Genomic DNA, 26,413 nt, shown 5'->3' with positions numbered 1-26,413 from the left:
ATCACCCCTCAGTTCCTGGTTCTTTTCTCTCTCCTTTAGAAGAATAAGTTATTTAATATTACATGTATTAACAGCAGCAAGAATTATCTATGCCCAATACTGAAAAAATGAAAATTTACCGACTGAATAAGTATTAATAAAGAAAATAATAGATTGTGCAGAAATGGATAGATTAACTCTAGAGATTAATGAGAAAGAGGATTCAGTTTACTATAGAACTTGGACTAAATTTTATCAATGGCTAGATAACCGAATTAGAGAGAAAGGAAGGTGATATGTATTTTTGAATGTATTTTAGTAAGAAAAATATTATGGATTGAAAACTTAATATTTTTATTATAATTTACTATATTTATTATTGTTATCAATCATCTAATATTCTCATTTATATATATGTACCCAGACAATATGCTGTTTGTCAAATATTGAATGTTATCGGGGGAAACCCCAATCCCTATCCCAACCTTCCCTGTATACTAACCCCAATCCCTACCCACCCACTTTTTCCTTCCCACCCTTATAAAAACCAATAAAACAGAAGAAGAAGAAGAAGAAGAAGAAGAAGAAGAAGAAGAAGAAGAAGAAGAAGAAGAAGAAGAAGAAGAAGAAGAAGAAGAAGAAGAAGAAGAAGAAGAAGAAGAAGAAGAAGAAGAAGAAGAAGAAGAAGAAGAAGAAGAAATCTGATGTAAAATCTTATCTCAGCTATCAGGCAAGAGTTTATATAACAGTAATTATTTTACACACTCAGTATTAGGATTACTGCAATTTCCGTATCACCTTGAATAATTAAAGGTCATATGCATTTTATGTGGAATGTAACAGAAGACATTTTAAGAAGATGCTTAGAATAATATAATGAAAAGAAATGTTTATGGATGTAAGACAAAAAGGCAATTAATTACAGACCACTTATTCTGAGCAGTACCATTAGAGAGATAAATGAATGTGGTGTAAAAGTTACAATCCATCACAAAAAAAATGTTCTGTGCAAATTCTACTGAAAAGGGAATAATACTCTTGCTCATCTATTGTTAACAGTAATATCCTCCTCACACTATTTTTGCTCACCAAACCCTTAGAAATGGTTTAAATTAACTGTGGTAATTCTGAAACAGAGAATGGTACATAAAGCAATCAATGCCCTTCCAATAATTCCATCCATTAACAGGTGGAAACAAAAGGCATTTAATCAAAGCCCTCTCTCTATTTCTGGTGTTTTCAGTTTAACATTCAAAACATCTGTATTCAAAACTGGGAGTGGGACCTACAAAACAAGGCACTACAACTTCCTAATTACTGCAACTTAATTTCTGTGAGAAAGGAGCAAAATCCAGAAAACAGAATTAGGCAAGCGTTTCAACTCATGGGAGAATGGCCTACTTTCAAGTTCCAATGAGATCTTGAACATCTATTGGAAATTTGGATTAACTATAGTTTCCTGTGGAACTACCACTTAGCCAGAAATAAATTAGTTCGGATGTCAAAGTGAGACAGTGAGATCATAAAGGTATGGGATTGATTCAGAAATGGCAGAGATGCCCAAGTGCTAATTCTAGAATAAACAAAGGAAGAGAAGATTTATAGGAGCAACCGTTCAGAAGGGGCCTGAAGAACAGACAACTTTTTTCATTTCTGCATGATAATTTTCCTTCTTCGGAGTAATTATTAGAAATAGAGGAGCTCTGTTCTCTTGTACATTTGGTCCACAAATATCAGAAATTCATATGTTAATCTCAAATGGCCAGAAGACAATCCAACCACCCACAATAACTTCCAGTGAACTAAGCATTCATTCCAGGTAAGCAGCTATTCCTTACTTAAAACATTCTCTGGTATGAAGGACAGGCTAAACCCCTTCAAGTAACTTGCAAGCGCACATGAATTATTCACTAAAAAGGGAAAAAGCAGCATGTGAGATATGCCATTCATACGAATTTTAGAAGCCCTTCAGTCCAAATGACAGCCAACATTATCTGCTATTTGCAGATCTTTATGTCGTGTCACCTGAGACTGCTAAATGATTTTATGCCAGACACAGCATAAAAGGCATCACCTGCTATTATCATGGTGACTGTGTTAATATGAATGATATGCAAATTATATTCATTATACAGAAATTAAATTATACAAATTAGTTATACAGCTCTCTAGAGCAAGACATTTCCATTGTGGCCTTTGGTGTTCAACAAGTTGTTTACGCCATAAAATTAAGTTTGTCTGTAAAAAGGTTAATTTTACAGATGATAATCATCATACTGAATTCAAATTCAATCAAAAGAAAAAACACAAAACGTTTAACATAGCAGAATAAAACATTGAGAAAAGTGATTGAACATCACTTGTCAATGCACAGCTGATAGCAGTGGGTGATATTAAATAAATGTCATTAACACAATAAGTATGGAGAGAGGGCCAGTAAATGCAGCTTGATATCAGTTTGATTTCTTGAATGATGAAAATATACTTGGTCCCTGTTTTATTTAAAAAGGCAAGAGAAACAAAAGACCTCTTCTGAACTGTTAGTATTTTGTTCAGAACAAAATACTTTGTAGCCTGAAAATAATCAGTTTACAAATAATTTAGGAACAGAGTCCTATTAAAAGTTTTAGGTCGCCAAAGTCCTAAATAATTTCTAATTAATTATTGGTTCAAATATCAGCAGTCAGTTTAAGAACTAGGATATTGTTGTACATCCATTTTATTAGCTGGTACTGTTAGTTTTCAGATAAAAAAAATGGAAATGCCAACAAACCTGTTTTTTCTTTAATATCACATAACACACTGAAAAGAGCAGGTTTCATTCGGTGGCAATTCAAGGCATGTTTCCTAAAGAAAGAGAGAAAGGAAAAACAGAATGAATGACAAAAAGAATAAAAAATGAAAACAAAGAAGAGGCAATGCATTTCATTCAAAACCATATTCACTACTAGTTCATTCAAGGCCCGTAATATATATATTAACTAAACACCACAAAAAGTTAAACTTATATAATTACATGGTGACTCATGACACAAACACAGACTCCAAATCAGAATTGATAAATCACTTGTACAACAGACAATTTTTCTCTTACACATTTCTGGCCGAATCAAGGAGGTTTTGTTCTAAAGTAACCAGTTTGTTTACATTTTTTTAATCTTTCCTAAACAAAGAAGTCAAAGCTTTTTGTCATAACTGTAGCTAGGCTTCTGGTTTTATAAATTTCTATCTCCAGGGTAGAATTCTCAGCTTTGTATGTGTTCTGTACCAGCCTGCTACCGGCCCTGCAGAAAAGGCAGGGACAACCCCTCCACAAACGGCAAGAGGCTGGAATATGCTTGCCAAATTTATTGCAACAAAAACAAACAAGACACAACCAAGAAACAGAAGCTTAAAGACATGAACCATCCAAGCGGTTGCCTTCAGCAAACCAGCCCTCCCAGACATTCCCCTTATATAGAGTTCAGGGCGTGGCTTCTCTCTGCCTCCTTCCGAGAAGCCCCATTGCCTTCCTCTGTTTACTCCTAATTGACTGCCTCCTGCATCGGGCGTCCTTGAACAGGGCCAGCTGTGGGTCATCTTCATCCACACTGTCAGGCTCACACAGCTGGGTCTCCGTGGTGACCAAGTGGGAGGGGCCTGGCTGAGGGCTATCATCAACAAGGTCTTCAACACCCCCCTCCTCCTCTGAGTCGTCCGACCCAACTGCCGAACCCACAGGCTGACCCTGAATCACAACAGTATGAAGGGGCATCTTCCCAGAACAGCAACCTCCCACATGAACTGAGACTTTATTTACACATAATCAAACAGACTGCAGGAAGTCCTCGACTTAAAAATCATTCGTTCAGTGACTATTAAGGTCACGGAGGTGCTGAACACAGGAACCTATGACCAATTTTTGAAGTTATAGCCACTGCAGGGCTCCTGAAGTCACATCAAAATTCAGGTTCTTGGCAGCCCGCTTGCATTTACGACCACAGTGGCGCTTCACTTACTCCCACCTCCTTGTCTCTCCCCAGTCTATGGCCTTTTCCCCTCCTGTACTCTGCAGCCTCCCAGAGCTTCAAGAGTGAGGGGGTGGAGAGAAGGGCAAAGCATTCTGGGGGTGATATGGAGGGAGGAAGACCTAAACCTTCTGGAAAAATGGCGGGGCAAGGAGAAGGCTCAAGTCTTCCAGGAAAGTGATAGGGCAGGGGAAAGACCTATGCACCAGTGGGGTTCCTGGCCCATGGCAGTTTTCTGCATGCCAGTAGGCACAGAGCCTCCCAGGGCCTTCCTCACCCCAAGGCACAACTGCAACGGGGTAGCTGAGATTGCAGTTATTCAGTGAGATGGACACACGGGCACCTGAACACTTATAAAGGTTTTTGTTCATTTATTTAAACAATGATTTATGACCCACAATTTCCCAAAGGGTTCAATGTAGTTTACAGTACCATACAATAAAAATGCAGGAATTATAACCACTGACAGACGAATTCGCTAGGGCAGTTTAGTATCTTGAGCGTTGTTCTCCTTAAAAATTCCATATAGCAGACCTAGTTGAGTAGGATAGATCAGGGCTTTTCAACCAGTGGTACGGGTACCACCTGTGGTACAATGGCACCTGGGAGGTGGTACGCGACCATCCTAGAAAAGTGGTAGCGGGGGAGGGGAATGAGCTGAACCGGTGGCAGCACCGCACAAGCCTGAGCGAGAGACGGCTGGAGCTGCAGGGCTGTCAGGGATCAGAGGAAGCGCCAGGATCAGCGCCAGGCTCCAGCTGGACCTCGGCGCTGATCCCGGTGCTTCTGCTGAGCCCAGAAGCGCCGATCAGCTGGAATGTTGCAGCATCCCCAGGGTCTTGTGATTTACATTCAGATGCTTGGCAACTGATTCATATTTATGATGGTCACAGTGTCCCAGGGTCATGTGAAGTGATCAAAACCTGCTGCAACCACCCAGCAGACGGAGGGGAATAAAAACCAAACACCCCCCACCCCACCCCCGCTGCCAATCCTCAACAGAAATGCTCACCACAATGAAAACCTCGGACAGGAGGAAGAGGGCCACCAAGCAAGCAGGCAGGTGTCTTGCTCGGCTGTGGCATGGGGGGCACTTTTTTCAGTGCCATTGTAACTCTGAACAGTCACTAAGCGAAATGTTGTAAGTCGAGGACTACATGTACTTCATCACTTTTTTCCTTTTTGGGAGGGGTCATCCAAGTTTTTGACACCTTGCTAGGCGACTGGTGGTACTCGGATGTTGCCATATCCTAAAAGTGGTACAATGGGTGAAAAGGTTGAAAAGCCCTGGGATAGATAGTCCTGCAGGTAACTGGGAGCTAAGCTTTTTCTGCTATGGCATCTGTCTAGTGCAGGGGTAGGCAACCTCGGCTCTTTTATGACTCATGGACTTCAACTCCCAGAATTCCTGAGCCAGCCAGGCTGGCTCAGGAATTCTGGGAGTTGAAGTCCATGAGTCATAAAAGAGCCGAGGTTGCCTACCCCTGGTCTAGTGGAACATCCACCACACACACCCCCACTTCCAAAATGAGACTGACCCTCCTTGACATCCTGCCAGAGGTCCCTTAAAAAACAGCTGTGTCAGCAGACCCGGAGACCTCAAGGCAATGGCGCATTGATGAGACGGCTGCATTGTTTAACATCAATTCTCTCCATTGTCAATAATATTATTATAGGTGATGTTTTTAATTGCAGTTAACTGCATTTGGATTTTATGATTGTTTTTATTGTAAGCCGCCAAGAGTCACTTTATTGTGAAATAGGCAGCTATATAACTGTGAAAAACAAGCACTATTCCAAGTGAAGCATTCACAGGTTTGACTACTTTTCGGCCCGACACATCAACTCAAATCACCCACTTAGGAAGAAGAAGAACCTCTGAGTAACAGGGAGTTATCCCAATTCCTGCAGACAATCCAGAGGAATATTCAGTGGCATTAAAAAATCAAGAGAGATGGGGATCTGGCTTTCCCCGCTTGGGGTGGCCTTTTGCTTGCTGGGCATGGACGTGCTCTACCATATCTTCTGGAGCTTCCTAACTGGCCACTTTGCCTCCTTTGTGCTGGGCGGGGCTGCCACTCCAGGTGGTGGTGGGAGCCTAATGGACCTGCACAAGCTGCTGGCAGCATTAGTCCAAGGCAGGCCAAGGTGCATCGGGTGCATGAAAGGAACAGGCTCCACATGCGGACCAAGGGCAAGATCTGCGAGGGGACCGAGATGACCAGCTGCGGCTCTCCAACTGCAAGTAAAAACAGATGGGATGGAATAGGCATGTCCGGCAGTCTGCATCACATGCCTCCCCCTTCCCTCCCCTACTCTGCCTGCTGTTGGAGGGCTGGCCCGGTATTTGCAGCAGACTGTGGAGCCCCAGAACGTGCTGGTCGAGGGGCCGGTAGGCTGGGGCTGCTGACGGACACCGTCAGGCCCCATGCGCTCGCTGGCCTCTGTGTGCAGGGGCTGATGGTGTCAGGCAGTAGCCGCCCTGGCCCCTGCCTCACCTTGCCTTGTCCTGAGGCAACGGCACCCCTGCCCTGCTCCCTGCCTCACCTCGCCTCACCCCACAGGATGAGCCTCCTGCCCACCACCCCACCCACCAGAGACCCCCTGGATTTCCCCCAACCCTGCCCAGCTCCCACAGGCATTCCCCCCACAAGCAACGTCGAGGTGGCCATGCCCCCAGCCACCCCCACCCAGTGAGCCGTGACCACCACAGCCATGCCCACCCAGTGGGCCACGCCCCCACATCCCCCCGAGGACACCACAATGCTGATGCGTCCCTCAATGAAATTGAGTTTGACACCTCTGCTGTAGCTGAATCCCCACTACTTTCTCCAATACATTCCCTAACAACTATTTGATCATCATATGCCCGGAGTAGCTGGATTGAGAGATGGGATCTTCAAATACTACACTTTTTAGGTACTACTCCCTTTTTCAATGATGCATTAATCACTCCCAGTTCTAGCAACATACAGTTCAACTTTCCTAGCTGCACAAACAAGCTTCATTTAGCATGGATCAAGTTTATAGATAACACAAGCCCCTTGTTCAAATTCTAGGTCAGTGGTGGCGAGCCTATGGCACGGGTGCCAGAGGCGGCACTCAGAGCCCTCTCTGTGGGCACACACACTACGCCCTGGAAATGGCAACTGTCCCTCTTCAACCAGCCGCCTGCTAATTTGCCGAGGTCCCACGTGGCTGAATGCATCCTGGCATGTCTGGTTTCCCTCCCCCCCATCCTGTCCCTCCTGGCCTCGCATGCTCTCCTTTTCCCAGGCACAACCCACTGCATCACCTCCTCAGCTGTTGGCCAACCATCCATCTTGGAGGCTGCTTCTTTGAACTGCTGGCGATGGGCTGCGGAGCCCCAGAGTGCGCCTGTCGAGGGGCCAGAAGGCTGTGGCTACTGACGGACACCGTCGGCCCCCATGCGCTCGCTGGCCTCTGTGTGCGGGGGCCGATGGTGTCAGGCAGCAGCTGCCCTAGCCCTTGCCTTGCCCCATGGCAATAGCACCCCCACCTTGCCTCGCCTCACCCCACAGGATGAGTCTCCTGCCTACCGCCCCACCTGCCAGAGACCTCCTGGAGCACCCCCAACCCTGCCCACCCCCCACAGGTGTCCCTCCCCATGAGCAACATTGATGTGACCACACCCACCTTGGCCACACCCACCCAATCTTCCATGACCACCACAGCCACACCCACCCAGTGGGCCACGCCCACCTGGCACCCAGCGATAAATAAGTGGGTTTTGGGTTGCAGTTTGGGCACTCGGTCTCTAAAAGGTTCGCCACCAAGGTTCTATAAGGTGCTGTAGTGCTTCATAGAACTGGTCAATTTCATCCTCTTCAGCACTGGTGGTTGGGGCATAGACTTGGACTACTGTGATATTGAATGGTTTCCCTTGGATTCGAACTGAGATCATTCTGTCATTTTGAGGATTGTATCCCAGTATTGCTTTTCCTACTCTTTTATTGACTATGAAGGCTACTCCATTTCTTCTGAAGGATTCTTGCCCGCAGTAGTATACCTGATGGTCATCTGAATTAAATTCACCCATTCCTGTCCATTTTAGTTCGCTGATACCTAAGATGTTGATGTTCAGCCTTTTCATCTCTTGTTTGACCACGTCCAGTTTTCCTTGATTCATGGATCTTACATTCCAGGTTCCTATGGAGAAAAAATCTTTACAGCATCGGACTTTCCTTTCACCACCAGACACATCCACAGCTGAGCGTCCTTTCGGCTTTGGCCCAGTCGCTTCATTCTTTCTGGCGCTACTAGTACTAGCCCTCTGCTCTTCCCCAGTAGCATATTGGACGCCTTCCGACCTGAGGGGCTCATCTTCCAGCGTCATATCGTTTTGCCTTTTGGTACTGTCCATAGGGTTTTCATGGCAAAGATACTGGAGTGGGTTGCCATTTCCTTCTCCAGTGGATCACGTTTTGTCAGAACTCTCTGCTATGACCTGTCCGTCTTGGGTGGCCCTGCACGGCATAGCTCATAGCTTCATTGAATTACGCAAGCCCCTTCGCCACGACAAGGCAGTAATCCATGAAGGGGACCACTGTTCTAGGTATTCACAAACTCAAAAGAATCTGAGAATGTTCCTCTATTGGGCTCAACCTCTCACTAGACCTTTTCTACAGGGAGTCAAGCTTCATGTGAATGTGACTTTTTTTCTTGCAAACATATGACAGCAACCCTATCTGGACCGAGATGCCCTACGCACAGTCACCCATGCGCTCGTGACCTCCCGGCTAGACTAATGCAATGCTCTCTATATGGGGCTGCCCCTGAGGACCACTCGGAGACTTCAGCTGGTGCAGAATGCGGCCGCGCGAGTTGTGATGGGAGTCTCCCGATACTCCCATGTAACACCTCTTCTCCGCGAGCTGCATTGGCTTCCAGTTGCCCTCCGGGTGAGATTCAAGGTGCTGGTGATGACCTATAAAGCCCTAAATGGCATGGGTCCGGGTTATCTAAGGGAGCACCTGCTGCCAGCGTCAATTTCCCATCATCCTGTGCGCTCCCACAGGGAGGGCCTCCTCAGGGTACCACCGGTCAAGGATTGCCAACGGGCGATCCACAGGGGGAGGGTGTTCTCTGTGGGCGCGCCTGCCCTATGGAATCAACTGCCAACGGAACTCCGGACTGCCCCCGACCTTCGTTCGTTTCGCCGGGACCTAAAAACCTGGCTTTTTGAGCTATCTGGTCTGGACTGAGGGGTTTAATGTTTTTAAATTGTGATTTTAATTTTTGCGGCTAGACTTAATTTAATTTAATTTTAATTTTATATTGCATTGTTTTTAAATTTTGCCTTGTAAACCGCCCTGAGTCCTTTGGGAGTAGGGCGGTATATAAACCGAATAAATAAATAAATGAATAAACCCTCGTCTATTTTTTCCTAAAATATAATGCGTAACCTTGAACACCACCATTGTACCTGAGTCCAAAGATATCTTATTATATTATACTCCCCAAAAATAGACACACATCTGTGATTGGTTAGTGGCACTCTTCTCCTTAGTTAGTGCTCATTGTTTCAGTTCCTAAACAGATAATCCTCGATTTACAAACTTTCATTCGAAGTGACTGAAAAAAGTGACTTATGAACATTTTTTACATTTGCGGCGTTCCCACGGTCATGTGATCAAAATTTAGATACTTTGCAACTGACTCATATTTATGATGGTTACAGTGTCCTGGAGACAGCAAAGCCAATGGAGAAGCCAGACTCACTTAATAACCGAGTTACTAATCGAACAATTGCAGGGATTCACTTAACAACCATAGCAAAAAAGATTGAAAATGCGGCAAAACACAGGTAACAAACATCTCACTTAGCAGCAGAAATTTTGGGCTCAATTGTGGTCATAAGTCGAGGGTTGCCTGTAGTTCCTCAGCATTATAGCAAGATTTTGATTCCGGCCTTGGTAATGCTGCTCAGTCTTAAGAGGTTTTCAGGGAGATTGGCATTGTATCTGCCTTGATTTTATTTAGCATGGACCAAAGAACTTTTTCATTTTCCCTAAGTGCTTCTGGTATGAATAGTTCTTCCTGCTAGTTCTAACAGTGTGGTTTTTTTTTAGTCTATAAGCTTATTTGAACAGTGGGATATGAAAATAAACAGAGTTTCTTAACCATGAGATCACAATTACAAATGCTTTTAAAACAGCTTTAACTCAAGTGTCAATTTATACTGGTTTTGTACGTATACATGCAAATGTTTTGTTATGTATACATGCAAATGTTTTAGGTTTTTGTAATGTTTTATGGTGCAGACTTTTCTTTTGCCATTTTATAGTAGAGTTAAATTAATGGTGTTTGATGTAATCTTACTACAGATATTTTAGGCTGTGCTACTTTGGAACTTTTTTATGGTAATTTATTGAACATTATACTTAGCAAGATAAGAATACTAACTAAAAAATAAAAAAGTAGAAAGTGCAGAAAAGAGAAAAAGCTTAAAGAAAAATAGAAAAAGGAAAAAAAATAAGAATATACTTTTAAGAAAAGAAATATATACAGCAGACATGTCAAACACAAGGCCCGGGGGCCGGATGCGGCCCACGAAGTGGTTTCATGCGGCCCGCGAAGCCATCCTGGAAACAGTGTGGAACGGCCCCCACTGACTTGGCCCTGGCCCAGAGACCCTCCTTCTGCCAGAGACCCTCAGATCTGTCCCACTCCTGCCCAGGCCCCCATAGGCACCCTTGATGCGAATGATGTAGAGCTGGCCACACCCACCCAGCAGGCCATATGGACTCTAGCCACACCCACCCAGTAGGCCACGCCCACCCAGGCCACACCCACCCGGCCCCTTGAGGGCAACTGCAATGCTGATGCGGCCCTCAATGAAATTGAGTTTGACACCCCTGATAAACAGTAACTTTATATAATGATCGGTAGTCCTCAACTTATGACCACAATTGGTACCAGAATTTCCATTCCTAAGCAAGACAGTTGTTAAGTGAGTTGTGCCCAATTCTATGACCTTTTTTGCCATAGTTAAGCAAATCACTGCAGTTTTTAAGTGAATCATGTGATTGTTAAGCAAATCCTGCTCTCCCCATTGATGCTGAGGTGGTCACAAATTAGGATCACATCACCCTGGGATGCGGCAACTCTCATAAATACATACCAGTTGCCAAGTACCCAAATTTTGATTAGAAGATTGTGGGTATGCTGCAATGGTCCAGTTGTAAGTTACTTCTTGTCATTGTAACTAAACAATCATTAAACCAGACATGTCAAACACAAGGCCGCGGGCCACATCCGGCCCGTGATTGGCCAATATTTGATCCCTGGAGATGTCCCGGAGACGGTGAGGGACTGCCCTCCGCCGCTCTGGCTCCGGCATCGCCCAGGCCAGCGCCCCCCAAGGCACGCGCACAGGAGGCGGTGGGCGCAAGGGGTCAACGTTGTCTGACAGCAGGCTATGTGTAGCCCACTGTGAATACTGGGCCAGCCCTCCAGCAGCAGCGCTGCAGTGGCACTGGCAGCACGTGGAGTCAGGGCATGTGATGCGGACCAAGCATACCTACTGTGTCCCATCTCTTTTTGGTTGGAGAGCAGGTCGTCACTGGTCATCTCCTCAGCCCCTTCGTGAGTCTTGCCCTTGGCCCGCAGGTGGAGCGCACTCCCCTCAAGCATCTCGGTACCCACCGCAGACACAGCTGCCAGCCACTGGCGCAGGTCCATTAGGCCACTGCCCAGAGCTGCAGGCCCGCCCACCACAAAGGAGGAGAAGCGGTCGGCTAGGAAGCCCCGAGTGGAGGTGGTAGAGCATGCCCAGGACTAGCAGGCAAAAGGCCACCCCTAGCAGGGAAAGCCGGATCCCCATTGTGCCATGGACGCCCAGCCCCAGCACAGGTGGGGAGAGGCATACAATCCTGCCTGGGACTGGGTGGCCATGGTACCGATGGGGATCTGGCTTTCCCTGCTCAGCATGGCCTTTTGCTTGCTGGGTGTGGGTGTGCTGTACCACCTCTACTTGAGCTTCCTAGCTGGCTGCTTCGCCTCCTTTGTGCTGGGCAGGCCTGCCACTCCAGGCAGTGGTGGCCTAATGGACCTGCGCAAGCTACTGGCGGCGCCGGCCCAAGGTGGGGCCAAGGTGCATCGGGTGTGTGAGGGGAACAGGCTACACGCACTGGCCAATTGCAAGATCTGCAAGGGGGCCGAGATGACCAGCAGCGACCTGCCCTCCAACCGCAAGCAAAAATAGATGGGACAGAGTAGGCGCATCCGGCGGTGTGATGACCCAGGGCCCCACACAGAGGCAATGCAGTCAGCTGGCAATGTAAACAGTCCTTTAATAGCTGCAAATTCCCCCCCAAAAGCTCCCACGTTTGCTGGCAAGCCTTCAACCAAAGCACATATACATTCCTTTCAGCTGCATCTGGCTGAAGGCAGTTTCAATACAGCTGGAGAAATATACGAATGTCCTCAAGGCCAGACATATAACAAACAAAACAAAACATAAACTTAATGAGTCCATTTGAATCTCAGCTTGCCTGAGCAGTCTGCAAGGAGACACTCTGAAATGCAGTCTGAGATCATAAATCAGGAAATCCACGTGGTCAGTCGGTCCGGTAATCAAGGTGTCCAGGTTTTCCAACAAAAGACAAGAGCAACAATACACAACTGTCCCAAGATTCCACGTTTGTTCCCGACAAAGTCCCCACCCCACAGCGTCTCCTTAAATCTCAATCCCCAGGTGTGCCTTGTGGAGTGCGGTGGGACGCTCTCCTCCCGAGTAAGTGAGCCTGCCTGCGTTGTTCCCTCCTACTCTCCACTCTCCATGCTCTAGGATCAGGTGGGGGTGGGCCTTGCTCATCGCCTGAACTCTGTCTCCCCTGTTCCAGACCTGAAGGGCCCTGGCCTGTCTCAGTCTGCTCTTCCCCACGTCCTCTGAAGCCACAAACACCTCTCCCTGGGCCTCAATAGGGTCCTGTTCTGGCTCCATTTCTTCCTCAGATTCAGGCTCAGATGGAGGCATGACAGCCGGTCTGCATCACACGCCTCCCACCTCCCCTATTCCGCCTGCTGCTGGAGGACTGGCCCAGTATTTGCAGTGTGCTGGTCGATGAGCCAGCAGACTGTGGCTGCTGATAGACACCATCGGCCCCCATGCACTCGCTGGCCCCTTCGTGCAGGGGCTGATGGTGGCAGGCAGCAGCCGCCCCGGCCCCTGCCTCACCTTGCCCTACCCCGCGGCAATGGTACCCTCACCTGCCCCCTGTCTCGCCTCACCCCGCAGGACGAGCCTCCTGCCCACCCCCCCACCCGAGACCTCCTGGATCTCCTCCAACCCTGCCCGGCCCCCACAGGCATCCCCCGATCGGGCAACAGCGAGGTGTGGCCACGTCCACCCTGGCCACGCCTGCCCAGTCAGCTGTGACCACTGCAACCACGCCCAACAAGTGGGCCACACCCACCTGGCCCCCGTGAGGGCACCACAATGCTAATGTGGCCCTCAATGACACTGAGTTTGACACCCCTGCATTAAACAAAAGGTTGTGCTTCAAGAACAACCTGTAGAAACAATTTTAATTGGTGGTGGCATAATGGTTAGAATGCAGTACTGCAGGGTAATTATGCTGACTCCCGACTTCCAGCAGTTTGCCTTCCATCTTTCCGAGGTCAGTAAAAAGAGGACCCAATTGTTGGGGGCAATATAATCTGTAAACCACTTAGAGGGGGTTGTAAAGCACTGAGAAGCGGTATATAAATCTACGTGCTGTTGCTAATAAGTTATCATCTTCTCTTAAAATACAACAAATGATCTCTTCTTCTCATATCTCGTCTCTGATCTTTGCAGCTTTTAAAGCTGTACAAATTTTTAAAGCCACATAATTCAATCCTGGTCAGCAAAAGTCCATTAAGAATTGCCAGAGTTAACAACATATCTATTTTAACCTTTATCAAATAAACCAAGGTTATATTCCTTCCTCTTACTTTTAACAATCTTGATCTTTTTTACATTTCTTCCCTTTACTTTTAACAATCTTGATCCTTAATTCCCTCAAATAATCTCCTGGATTATTTGATTTCTTCTCATGTTATCTTTGTCCCTTTTCACAAAATTCTTCAACAATTTAATAAATCTCATTTGTAAATCCAATATAAGAAAGTTATCCAGGTAACTCTTTTGGTTTGTTAAGACATTCACAGTTTTGTTTGTATATCTCCTTCTACATCATCCCCATAGCCCAGCATTTTTAAATCCACTTTCAAATCAAATATTCTTCTACATTAATAGGACAAATTTAAGCATTCTTCTCCTTTAACTATAACATTTAGTTCCTTTGGTTCTTTTAAGTGTCCAATCTTCAAAACCCCAATTTTATTGTATATTCAAGTATTCAAAACAGCAGCATTTTTTCCCATGGGAAGGATTCTTATAATTAGTTTCAAAATCTTATTTCTAACCCATCTGGGCCATTAGTCCATTTGTAACTTCCTAAAATCAATGTTCTTTTTGCTGTTTATTCAAAAAAAATTTAATTTCTTATACATTTTTTAAAACCTATTTTCTCTACGGATTGAAGGAAACTCAGTCTTAATTTGTGATTAAACCTTAGTAAAAGTTGCACTTCTGGTTAACAGATAACAAGCAATTTCCAAAAGTGATTAAGAAAGGAAATATGCAAACCCAAAGTCATTTGAAAAGGCAGAGACCACTGTTTGGGCAAAGATGGTGATGATCTCGTCTCCCTGAGGTCTAAACCCACTGGAAACTGCTGTTTGGCAGTCTCATGAGAAGCAACTGTCTGGAGCACATGTGGGTGAGTCCAAATCCACTCCTTATCCAGGGAAGAATCCCAAAAAGCCAATGCCTTTGTTAGAGCTTCATTCTGGTCCTCTGCTTTCAATTGAGCCATCTTTAACTCTTTTCTGAAAGTCCAACAGAATGCTAAGGGAAATCATATTTTGAATCTGAAAGGAAAAAGGTGTCCTGGTGCGCACAGAAGCTTTCATATAATACCTGTTTGCAGCAATTCCTTAAAGCAGTGATGGCGAACCTTTTAGAGACCGAGTGCCCAAACTGCAACTCAAAACCCACTTATGTATCGTCGGGTGCTGGGTGGGCATGGCCCATTGGGTGGGTGTGGCCCATTGGGTGGGCGTGACTGCGGTGGTAATGGCAGACTGAGTGGAACTAAAATGTTCAATCAATGAATTCCAACTTTGCGCGATTTTTTTTTCCAGCGAGAAGTTGAAATTGATTGATTAACCTTTTTTTCCCCGCACAGCAGCCTTTTGCCTAAAGCAAAAAGGTTTTATAAAACCCAGCTGAAGGGCTAGGACTGGGACAATGGCTCGTGTGCCCACAGAGAGGGCTCTGCGTGCCACCTGTGGCACGCGTGCCATAGGTTCGCCACCACAGCCTTAAAGCATTTCTTTTTTTTTCTAAGTTCACATGACCTTCCTTTAGAGCTGCTGAATGATCCTGACAAAAGATCTATGAGGTTGTTATTCTGAAGAACCCTTTTGCCTTTAAATCCACACTGCTTCACAGCCTTACTAGTTAGTTTTCAAAAATATACAATATGAAGTTTAATTTTTAGAAAGATCTGTGCATTTTTCACATGTATTGGTTCACAGTGACAAAAATAAACCATTAAAACATTCCCAGATTTGGATTTTTCATAGCCTGCAAGTTTTCCCTTTTCTTAATTGTTTCAATAGCTCACCTCACTGGACAGAACACTCATAATCAAAAATACAGAGTCACGCCATTATATACAATTGACTCTATTACAAAATTTCATATTCAAAATCCTTCCATTTCCAGAATCAATGTTCACTGAAATTCTTTGCCTTCACTCTTTAAAGGGAATTATACCATAGCTTGACTCTACAGTATTTTTATGAAAACCACCAAAAAGGTGGTTTTACACAGGTCTGTAATATTCCATTTCCATATGCTGCTTTTAAATATGTATTTATTAAGCTTTTTTTTCAAGGCAAGCTCACTTCCTATGGAGTACATGGACACAATCATTAAGGTTTTTGGAAACAAAATAGAAGTGGTTTTGTCCATACCTTCTAGGATATTTTTTCAATTACAGCAGTCTAGCCTACAGTTCTGAGATTTCCTAATGATCTCCTCCTATTCAAGTATTAATCCAGCCTGATGCTGCTTATCTTTTTAAGATTAACCAGAAACATTTTAAGAAAACATTAGATTCAAATATTTAATAAACCAACAAAATATGTGCAAACCTCTGCTCACATTAATGCCCCAGTTCATCAGAATAGCATCCTAATGCATATGGAAGATAGTAGTTTGTGACTGCTTAATTTCAAAGAAAGTCAGATGCAAAACTTTGGCATGACTACAGAAGTTTAATTCCAACCAAGTGCAATTTCAAAAGGGAATCACTTCCACAAGGAATATAATAAGTTTGCACAACAGCAGCTGCTAAACAACACATCCACCAAGGCTCATATTGTCAGCAGACAAAAACAGCCATATTAACGGAAGAACAGGGCTGCCAACTACCTTGTGCAAGTGTGTATTACAGGATAGCGTTAAAAATCAAATTTCTGATTGAGGAGAGTAACAAGCAGATTTCTGGTTTTAGGACTAAATAGTCCTCAGAAATTAGCAACAGATATTGTGAAATATTATAATACAGAATCATTCTACACTGCTCTAGATTCTAAAGTAGAATATTGAGAGTTGTAGCAAGTTGCCAGACCATATTGCATACATTGTGTGTATGGTGTTTCATATAGTTATATACAGTACTGCGGATTTCAAGGCGAATAGGAGCATGTTTGGACAAATCAAATGAAAATATTAAGTGACTAAGAATAGATTTCATGACATTCCCATGATGATTTTCTTGGGGACAAGAGCCTTCTCTCCTAAGTGAAGTAACAGCTCAAGTTCCAGGACTCAAGGAATATGTCTTGATATTCTGCTGCACAAATACCACCCTGACTCACGCTGCACCTTCAGCCAATTCTTTCAGCATTATGTCACACACAGCAAACCACAGGAATGTGGGAACTGACATATGAATGAACAGAGAGGAAAAGAAGGGAAAGCACTAAATTCAGGAACAAGAAAGGTAGCTTTCTGGAGGTATACTAAAAGTGTAATTTGCATATTTGCAGTAGAGCAAAGGACAGAGTATTATTTTACTTTTTGATGCCACAGTCACAGATTAATACCAAATATATTATAATTTAATGTACCATAGAAGTGGTACATTAAATTATAATATATAATTAAAAAACAGTATTTTTGCAAGCATCTATATAAAGGCAGTAATCTTTAATTACTTGCAAAAAAAGTAAAAGTTCCTTTTAGCAGAAGCAATTTGTGCAAGTAGAAAGGGCTGCAAACTCCATGTTACCTGAACTTTCTACAGACTTTAAATATATGAATGCTGGGGGAAAATCCCATCCAACTAATAGATACTATCAGATCACTGTGCTGAGTTTAGTAGGGCTTTTTCCCCCCAGCAAAAATAGCAAACCTTTGAGCTGGAAATTGATATAAGAAATATATATTCCCAAGAATCATAACTAAACCTGGATCTACTTAGTGTTCCCTTGCTTAATCTAAACCTAATTTAAGATAATTTAGTCACTGAAATAGTATGGAAACCTTTTTTTAAATAATTTTGTTATCAAAATAATCATTACAGGCTAGTAGTATACACTTCAGGAGTATTCTTTCAGTCTGTGTACCGATATAACACCCGTATCAAAGCTACAATTCAGAATATTAATCTCAGAATATTGTCAACCATTCTACAAAATAATAAAATGTTTAATATTCATAAAATATTACTCTTTATTAAAAATGAAATCACATCCTTCACCACTGGCAAACAACAGAAAAGAGTGCTAATTCACATTGCTGTGGTGTTTCTACATCATGCATGTTACATCCCATAATTTCAATCAAATGAAAAATACAAAACAGATAACCATGTCCCCTTAAAAGAGAATGTATTTCTCAAACTGGAATTTTAAAAAAGCACCTTACTCTTCCTAGAGTTTTCAACAATAGTTTAATTGAGAACCAGATTCTATTTAGTTCATGCTTTTTTATTATACATCTGCACAAATATCAGAGGGAGGGAGAGGCATAGATAAAACTAATGTCTAGAGAGATTTGACATAGATAATTCCTGCAATTTTTACCATTCCCTATTAATATTTTCAATATTTTGATTAATTTAGGGTGAAGTATACAGTTTTTTACTAGAACTAAGAATGTATCACACTGAAAACAGAGTAATATTACCCTAGCATAATACTAGAACCAATGTGCTACTTACATCTCAACCTAATGCAAATGTAAGCATTCATAAAGCTCTATCTTGTGTAGTTTTAGTCAAAAGAATATCCCACTGTGGTCCATGGAACAGGCTTCCAAAGAGGGTTTCAGCAGGATTGAATTTAACTAATTTGATCCAGATTTACAGGTAATTTGTAGCCAATTATTTTTTTTAAAAAAAAAAGATCTCCCAATTTAACATACAAATGTAAGTAATTCTGCAAGAATGATAGAGAAGCAAGTCTTTTACTTTTCTTTGTATATCCACCCTCTATGTATTTACCACTCCCCCATCCCTAAGGAGAAGCAGATACAATGAAGAAGAAAAAATCGCAGACTCTATAGAAACCTAAGAAACATCGAATGGCATTAGCCTATTTTCTTCTTTAGTCTATCTTTAAGATTTCAAAGTGCCATTTGTCAACTGCAGTGCACAGTTTCAAAGAAATAATAATCACCTCTCTTCCTATCTATAAAAAATTCTCCTGCCTAGTTATCTTAAAAATTAATATTGTTTACTGCAAGCTACTAGGCAAGCATTTCACACATCTGATCCAATCTAAATTGTTTCACTCTACAACAGTCAGAAATTTAGCGGCAAAAACAGAGTAGATCCTGCATTCTATACTATATATATTAAATCCTCAGCCAGCAAGATGGATTCAAGATATAGACAGTTATACAGTGGACTGTAAAAGGTAAAACTGTCCACTGAAAACATTCCACTAAAAGGAGCCATTACAAGATAAAAAAACATTGCTATGGTTTAACAATATGCTCATTTTAGCTTTCAACAAGTAACACCAATTATTGTGGGAAATAAGCATGAGCTTGATACTTCTGTCAAACTGCAAGTAGACAAATGATGTAGCAAAAAGAATTACTTGACTCTTGACTTGTTTTTTTTTTGGGGGGAGAAGGAAAAAACCACCAATATGATTTATTTATTTATTCATTCATTCATTCATTCATTTATTCAATTTGTATGGCTGTCCATCTCAGACAAATGACTGTGGGCGATAAACAATTATAAAAACAATCATAGTATAGTACAAAAATAAATATATATAGCAACCAAGAAAAATTATCATCCTAGATGCCAACATAGCTAGGAAACAGAATACTTCAAATACTCAAGACACCAGGCCCGTGCACATAACCAGGTCTCAAGGGCTTAGGAAAGACCAATAGGATCAGGGTTATCCTAATCTCTGAGAGAGAATTTTGCCGACAGCAAAGGTTACCACAGAAGATGCATGTTTTCTGGTCTCTGCCAGCTGATATTCCTTGGCTGACCAGACCCATAACATGTTCAACCTGCCAAACAAATTTGGGTGGATAGAAACAACTGGTAGATAATGTACCCTCAGCCCCAAGCTATAAAGGGCTTTAAAGGTGACAACCAGCATCTTGAATTGCACCCAGAAACACACTGGCAACCAGTGCAGCTCCTGCAGCAATGGTGTTACATGTGTTGAATATCTGAAATCATTTACTGTACTACCTGTGCAGCTGCATTTTGCATCAGTTGAAGCTTCCAAATGTTTTTCAATGGCAGCCCCATGGAGAACATATTGCAGTAATCCAGATGAGAGGACAGGATGGCCTGAGTAACTGTGAGCCATTTTCACAGCTAAAGGAAACTGCCAAAGTCTGCACATGTTAAATCATTTATTACATGGTTCCCTCATCTTGAAACAACTCATATTTACAATCCTATCATTCAAAGTGCTTTAGGCAACTCTGTAGCTGAGTTTCTAGCTGTCCTAAACAACCACTTTACCAGTCACTGAAATACAGAGCAGTTCATTAATCTATCTAGCCTAAAACTATTGATAGTCAAAGGCAATATTTGCACAAGGGTATTCTATGTAGGTGTTTGGAGATGTTAGGTGAACTAAAGAAATTCTGCATACATAACAATTAAGAATAATGCCAAGCAACCAGATAGAGAATATCTTGCTTTTAACCCCAAAATTAGCACATGTAGATAATTAAAATATTTGGGGATAGTAATTTTATAATCTATTTAGTTCCACAAAATATTAGTGAATCCATTTCGATATATGACATAGCTTTTTAATCACAACACACTGCCACTCTTTTCTGGGTCAGTCAGGCAGTTCAGGCAGAATGCCAGTTACTTAAATTTAAAAAAAAACAAAGCAAAAGCCTTAGATGCTCATTCTTTCCTTTCACCTCTGAAAATGTTTGTAACCTTAACTGAAGAATAAAATCATATATTTAATTTAAACTCACTATACATGGAAATAAATTCTACCAAAGTAAGTAGATGCAGCTAATAATATTTGGACTAAATTCTTCTAAGGTCAAACCAAATTAAATATATTTAAATAAAAAAGATAACAATCTATTTTAATTGTTTTGTACTGTTAATGATGCATAGCACTAACTAAAAAATCAGTCTCTTCAAGAAATGACCATTCAACAAGTTGACCAATGTTCCTCATGTCTTCAGTTTGGTCACAGTATATGTAATTGTGGAGCCATCCTACTCTCACAATTTCCCTGAAGGCATCAAAAACCAATCTGAATTTCCCCTTCAAGCTGTGTTCTATAGCAGAAAGTAATGAGGCAAATCTGCAAACAGGTGTAATAATAATCTTTACTATCCTTATAAGAAGTGATCTTATAAGAAGCTGTTTCTATTGTACTCCAAATGTTCAACTCAGTCTTCAGATTAACTTGCATTTCCATTAGTACTCTAGTTCTTGCAGATCTATTCTTGGTTATTACATTAATTTATTAGTAGTTCTTATTATTTCATATGGTGTAGCAAAATGCGGCAGTGCTCTGGTGTTGCATATTTTGATACAAATTTTATATGTTTCTGTGAATTTCATGCATTATACTGCAGTTTTAGTGCATAATTGTGACTGCCTCGACACTATTGACCACATACTGCCAAGAAAGCAAAGTTATCCCCCCCCCTCAGTTTTTTCTCTCACCATCAAAGGTCACATTATCCTAACATTGTTTCTGCATAAAAGCACATTAGACAGATACTCTTTTCATTTTGGTCATAATTCCTTTCTAAATAGTCTACATCCCTGATTATTTTTTCTCTTGAGTTCGGAGATCAAACTCCATACTAATTCACAATTTGCATGACCACAGTTGGCTGAAGTTGATTGGTTTCTTACGCTAAGCCATAAATCCTGTTCAAAACTGTAATAAAGAGTTCCCACAATAAGCCACAACGCAGTTTGATTTTAGCAGACTTATTTCACAAACAAGAGTCTCACATTATGGAAGTCCATTAACGATTACAGGAGCCTTTTTACCAAGGAAGTCACCAAATCAAGACTGTCACCAAATCAGACTAAGCAATATTCCAAGACTCAGGACTGAATCCCTCTGAGCCTCTTTTTACATTACACAATTTGAGTGCTGCACACGATCCACTTGTCCAAAGATGCCTAAAACCGACTCGGTGAGGACTCAAACCTAGCCAGTGTCATCCCAAGAAGACTATATTCAGAGCCAGGTACTTTTGGTTTAACATTTCCAATGCTTCTCAAGCCTTTTGTCTTTGCTTTACATCCCCGTACCTTTCACCCAACCTAAAGTTTCAGATGTGCCCAGTTCCTATTTGCTCCCACCCTGGCCTACTAAATAAACCTCCTGCCTCGAATCTCTATATTCTAATACATATATATATATAAAATATATATATATATATATATATATATATATATATAAAATCACAGCAACCGTGATCTTCCAAGATCCAACATTCCCTGCTTTTGAGAACAGGCCAAAAGCGTGTTACTTCAAACTAAAAGGCACGGGGGGGGGGGGAAAACCGCTCGCCCACACGTAGGCAATCTCGTTTCAGGATCTCTCTCTTCCCCCGCCCTACCCCGCCCACTCCCGTGCCCGCGGGCCGCCAGAACGTCTCCAGGTATTTCTCACCTGGCCTGCGCTTCATCCAAGCTCTGATCGGTGATGGCCATAATCTGCTGCAAGATGTCCCCCGTGTCCTGAAGTCCGGGGGCTGCCTGGGGCTGGGGTGGGCCTGGAGGCGCTTGAAGTCTGTGGGGCGAGGGATCTCCGGCGGCCCCGGGAGGAGGAGGAGGAGGAGGAGGGAGACCCGCCAGCAGCCGGGATGCCTCTTCCATGTCAGAGGCGGCGGCGGCGGCGGGGGCGGGGGGGGAAAGGGCAGTAAAGGGAGGGAGCCGCCTCGGGCGCGGCGGGAGGGGGATTCCGGGAGCCGCTCGAGCCCCTCCGTCTCTTTTTCTTTTTCCCCCTCAACGTATACACACACACACACACACACACACACACACACACACACAAACACACACGACTGACACAGAACAGGCCCCACGGCTCCTCACTCGCGCCCGCTCCGCCCCTGGCCCCCGCCGCGCGACGGGGCTCCGCCTTCTCAACTGTCGCCTGGCGCAGCGGCCCAGCTCCTGGAGCTGCCCGCCCCCTTCCGGGACAAAGCCAGTCTCTCGGCGGCTTCGACACAATTGCCGCCTCCGGGGGAAAGGGGGCGGGGCTTAAGAGCGGTTAACTCCCTGCTCGAGCCGAGTTCGGCCTCCCCACACCGCTCCCCCCTCCTCCTCCTCAGCGCGGGTGCCCACCCGCCGTCCCGCCTGCCTGCTTTCCTAGGCTTGCGTCCCGCTTTGAAAGCGAGAAGTGGGGGGAGGGGAGGGGGGGGAGCAGTCGCCGTTGTGTCGCGCTCTCAGCCTCAACCGTCACAATCCTTTTTTCCCCCCCCCGGGATCCAAAGTTGAGCGTGTCCACCCCCGCGCGTTCAAAATCAACGTCTGGCTTGAAGAGTTTCTTCTCTGCCAGGGCCAGCCTAACGACTTTTACCGGACACCAAAAGCCTGGTGCCTCAGCACCTATGAGAAAATGAAGCGGTTTTCCAAACCGTTGTTTCTCGCGTCAGCACCATTGTTACACAAACACACACACACACACACACACACACACACACACACACACACACCCCAAGGGCTGATGACCCTTCACTTACACGGCTTCAAGCCTCAAGGAAAGAGTCGCTTTCCGGCTTGGCAAATCGAAGGAGCTTGCTCCTAATAACACTCCACTCAAGCCGCCGACTCGACTTTTCCCTCCAACCCGATTTCATCGGAAAACAAGGAGGCTTTTCCCGGGCAGTTCAGCCATTCCCCCTTGTTAAAATAACGACGGATGAACTTAACGTAACTAAAATCTGGAGAGAGAGGTGAAGGGCAAAAAAAAGGGGACAAAAAAGAACTGAACGAACTCCAAAACCAGACATCATGCGTTTTGCTAATATAACAAATAAACAAATAAATAAATAAATAAATAAATAAATAAACAAACACCCAAACTAGACGTATTTTAAACATATAAATCTACGCTACCATTAAGATCAAGCTTGAAAAACAGTGGCATCAGGGAAAGCAATGTTTTAGAAAGTTTAATATGGAGTTATTGTTCATAACCAACTAGCAGCTTTACCCTAAAATAGGTTTTGGTGCATTGGACAAGTTAATAAATGGTGCCAATTAAGCTAAACAATGTGGAGACATTGTGTTATGTTATGCTTAAGCTTCGAACTAAATGTTCTTGTAATTATGAATACAGACCTTTTATGAGTACAGTATGTAAATGATACACTGTACTAGCCAGTTCATAACGATGTGTCCATGAAAAATCTGTTACTAGATACATTTGTATAGACATCACTTTCCTAACTATTATCATCCTACACACCTAAACAAATATTAGAAAAAAACCGTATGTACAGAAAGAAAATAGACCTGGCACATCACCATAGTAGCTATTTGCATATTTATTTATTTATAGTATATATATTTATATATTTATTTATTTATTTATTTATTTATATTATTTATATATATATTTATTTATTTATATACTATTTATTTATATATAGTAATATCTTAAGTTTCTTGTGGAAAAGATTCATTTGAGCCTATGTAGTGTTTTTTTCCTTGACATCTATGTGGAATTGAGTTGTTATTTTCTTTCAGGATTTTTAAAATTCTTTTAATATGATTTTTTTTGTTAAAATAAATAAATAAATAAATTTCTATCAAAAGTATTTCCAATTTAGGATATCAATATTTCAAGCATTAAAATTGTAAGAAAACTAATTAGCTTTTTTATTTAAAGTTGAATGAAGTTCAGCTTCTCAGTAGCCCAAATCCTTGGGTTTCCTGCTGGTCTTTCATCAAAGTACTAACTTTTGCTTAACTTTTTCAAGATTAGCTAAGGCCAGCCTTGTGCTGCTTCCTTCTCTAATTGTACTTCTATTATATATTATACTACTGCTAATGACAGTTATTAATGTGGTATAGTAGTCAATACAATAGGAAGGACATGCTAAAGAAAAGGAATCCTTCTGGACAGCACCACATTTAAAGGAACAAGAAAATTGGAGAGAGTAGGGCCTTAGGTGCGCTCACAGAGTACTTGGAGGATATCACAAGATATATTTTTTTATTTTATCATAGGAAAAAATTATTATACATGTCAGTAAACTCCTGAAAATAAAATGATCTAAATCTAACAATTATAACTAGGATCTCCAGGTTTCCAATAGTTATTTATTAGATACAGGAAACAAACAGGAATGGATGACCCTTAGTGTCTTGATCTTTTCATAATTGATGCATGAAAAGACCACTCAATGTATTCATTTTAACTACCAGGTTTATATTTCTTGTTTTATTTGAATATTTGACTTGTTTTATAGTTTACCTACAAAGTGGAACTAGTAAAATAAAATGTGATATCTTCTTAGTGATCCAGTCAAAATATTATATCCTCATTCCATTTGTCTTCATTTAACTTTAGATTTTTCTTGCAACAATCAACATTCCACTTTGGGATCCTTCCCTCTTTTTTTTCTACCATATTTTTGTACTGAATTAAGACCAGCTTGCTAATACGTCCTTTACATTGTTGTCTAGTCATACTAGCATTTATGCCTGAGCCTCAGAATAAATAAAAAATGGTAAGGGTCCTGCACTCTGAACAAAAGGCATTTTGTTTCTAAAGCCTCCAAGCAAAGTAAGAAGGCGAGAGCTGGTTACTACTATTATTATCACCAATAACTAGTGTTCTAATTTTTCATCTGTAGTTCTAGAAGTAATAAACAACCACCAGATCAAGCAAATGCTGGGTGAGTTCATGTTAGTAATCATTATGTAATTCTTTTTCAGTGTGTTATCCAGCTATTATTAGTTCTTATAATATGGCGGCGCCTGGAATGGCTGTGGCTGCATTGGCTCTTGAAGGCAAATAGTTTTGGGTGGGATAGTAAGGGCTATAGGCCACATGATCAAGAAGATTTTAATGTGTTTGAGCAACATGGTGGAACTAAGGTAACATATGACATACGACCGACAATCTTTGCTGGCCTGGCGAGTTTCTAGTTGTTTTAGAACTGTTGGTGAGACCGTTAAAAGTCGTTGGTGCTGTTTGAATTTGTTCTACCAGCAGCAAGATCTGACTGCTGGCCCAGTGATGGATTCTATTGCAAATCAGGGCTGTTTCCAGAGGAGGCAGAGGAGGAGAGAACCTGGAGCTTATGGAGCGAAGGAACTGGATGAGGCTGTCGGCAGGCCCAGAGGAAGAGAGAGAGGCTTTTGGAGGAGTTGGTGGCAGCGTGTTCCAGGGGCGAAAAGAAGCAAGGCCTCTTTAAAGAAAAGGTGGAAGAGTCAGGAACAGAAAAAGGAAAGAAAGCGAGGTTGTCAGAATACAAGCAAATTTGAGGGCTAATCCACATGGAGCCCCATTTCCATCTGTCCTGTTTGCCATTGTTCACTCCCTAGAGACTAAAATGGACAATGTGAAATTTGAGCGGGCCACAAGGAGTATATATCGGAGGTGGTGACCCTTTGAGAGCTGTATGCAACGAAATTTCATTTTGATGTATGCCGATTGGTGTACATTCAAAGTGACAATAAAGTTATCATCATTAAATCTGGTCCATAGCTTGGAAAACTGTAAATCCAGGAAAATGGTTTATTCAATAAATCATGAATAATCAAACTATGTACTTAATTTTGATATTTATTTAATTTCTAAAATCCTCTTTTAAAGCCATTAATATAGTGAGTATTAATAC

The 26,413-nt window shown here is 42.6% G+C and overlaps 1 protein-coding gene across 4 annotated transcripts in view; it reads right to left on the bottom strand.

Annotated features, from left to right (window-relative positions):
• PBX4 (PBX homeobox 4) overlaps positions 1–22,674 on the bottom strand; it is a 57,889-nt gene extending 35,215 nt beyond the window's left edge. The window contains exons 1-2 of one of the 4 annotated variants that reach the window (XM_081319905.1): positions 22,228–22,674; positions 2,753–2,826 (exon numbers count right to left, since the gene is read on the bottom strand). In XM_081319905.1, the coding sequence (XP_081176031.1) occupies positions 2,753–2,826; positions 22,228–22,433 (280 nt within the window). In that variant the 5' untranslated portion in view covers positions 22,434–22,674. The remainder of the gene's footprint in view (positions 1–2,752; positions 2,827–22,227) is intronic. The other 3 variants (XM_081319906.1, XM_081319904.1, XM_081319903.1) reach the window with 3 other exon arrangements.
• Positions 22,675–26,413: the final 3,739 nt, after the last annotated feature.

This window comes from Vipera berus (genome assembly GCF_964194415.1).
Source record: "Vipera berus genome assembly, chromosome: 2".
Taxonomy (NCBI): domain Eukaryota; kingdom Metazoa; phylum Chordata; class Lepidosauria; order Squamata; family Viperidae; genus Vipera; species Vipera berus.
The sequence above is the reverse complement of the archived record's forward strand: the minus strand, read 5'-3'. Positions and strand labels throughout refer to the sequence as shown.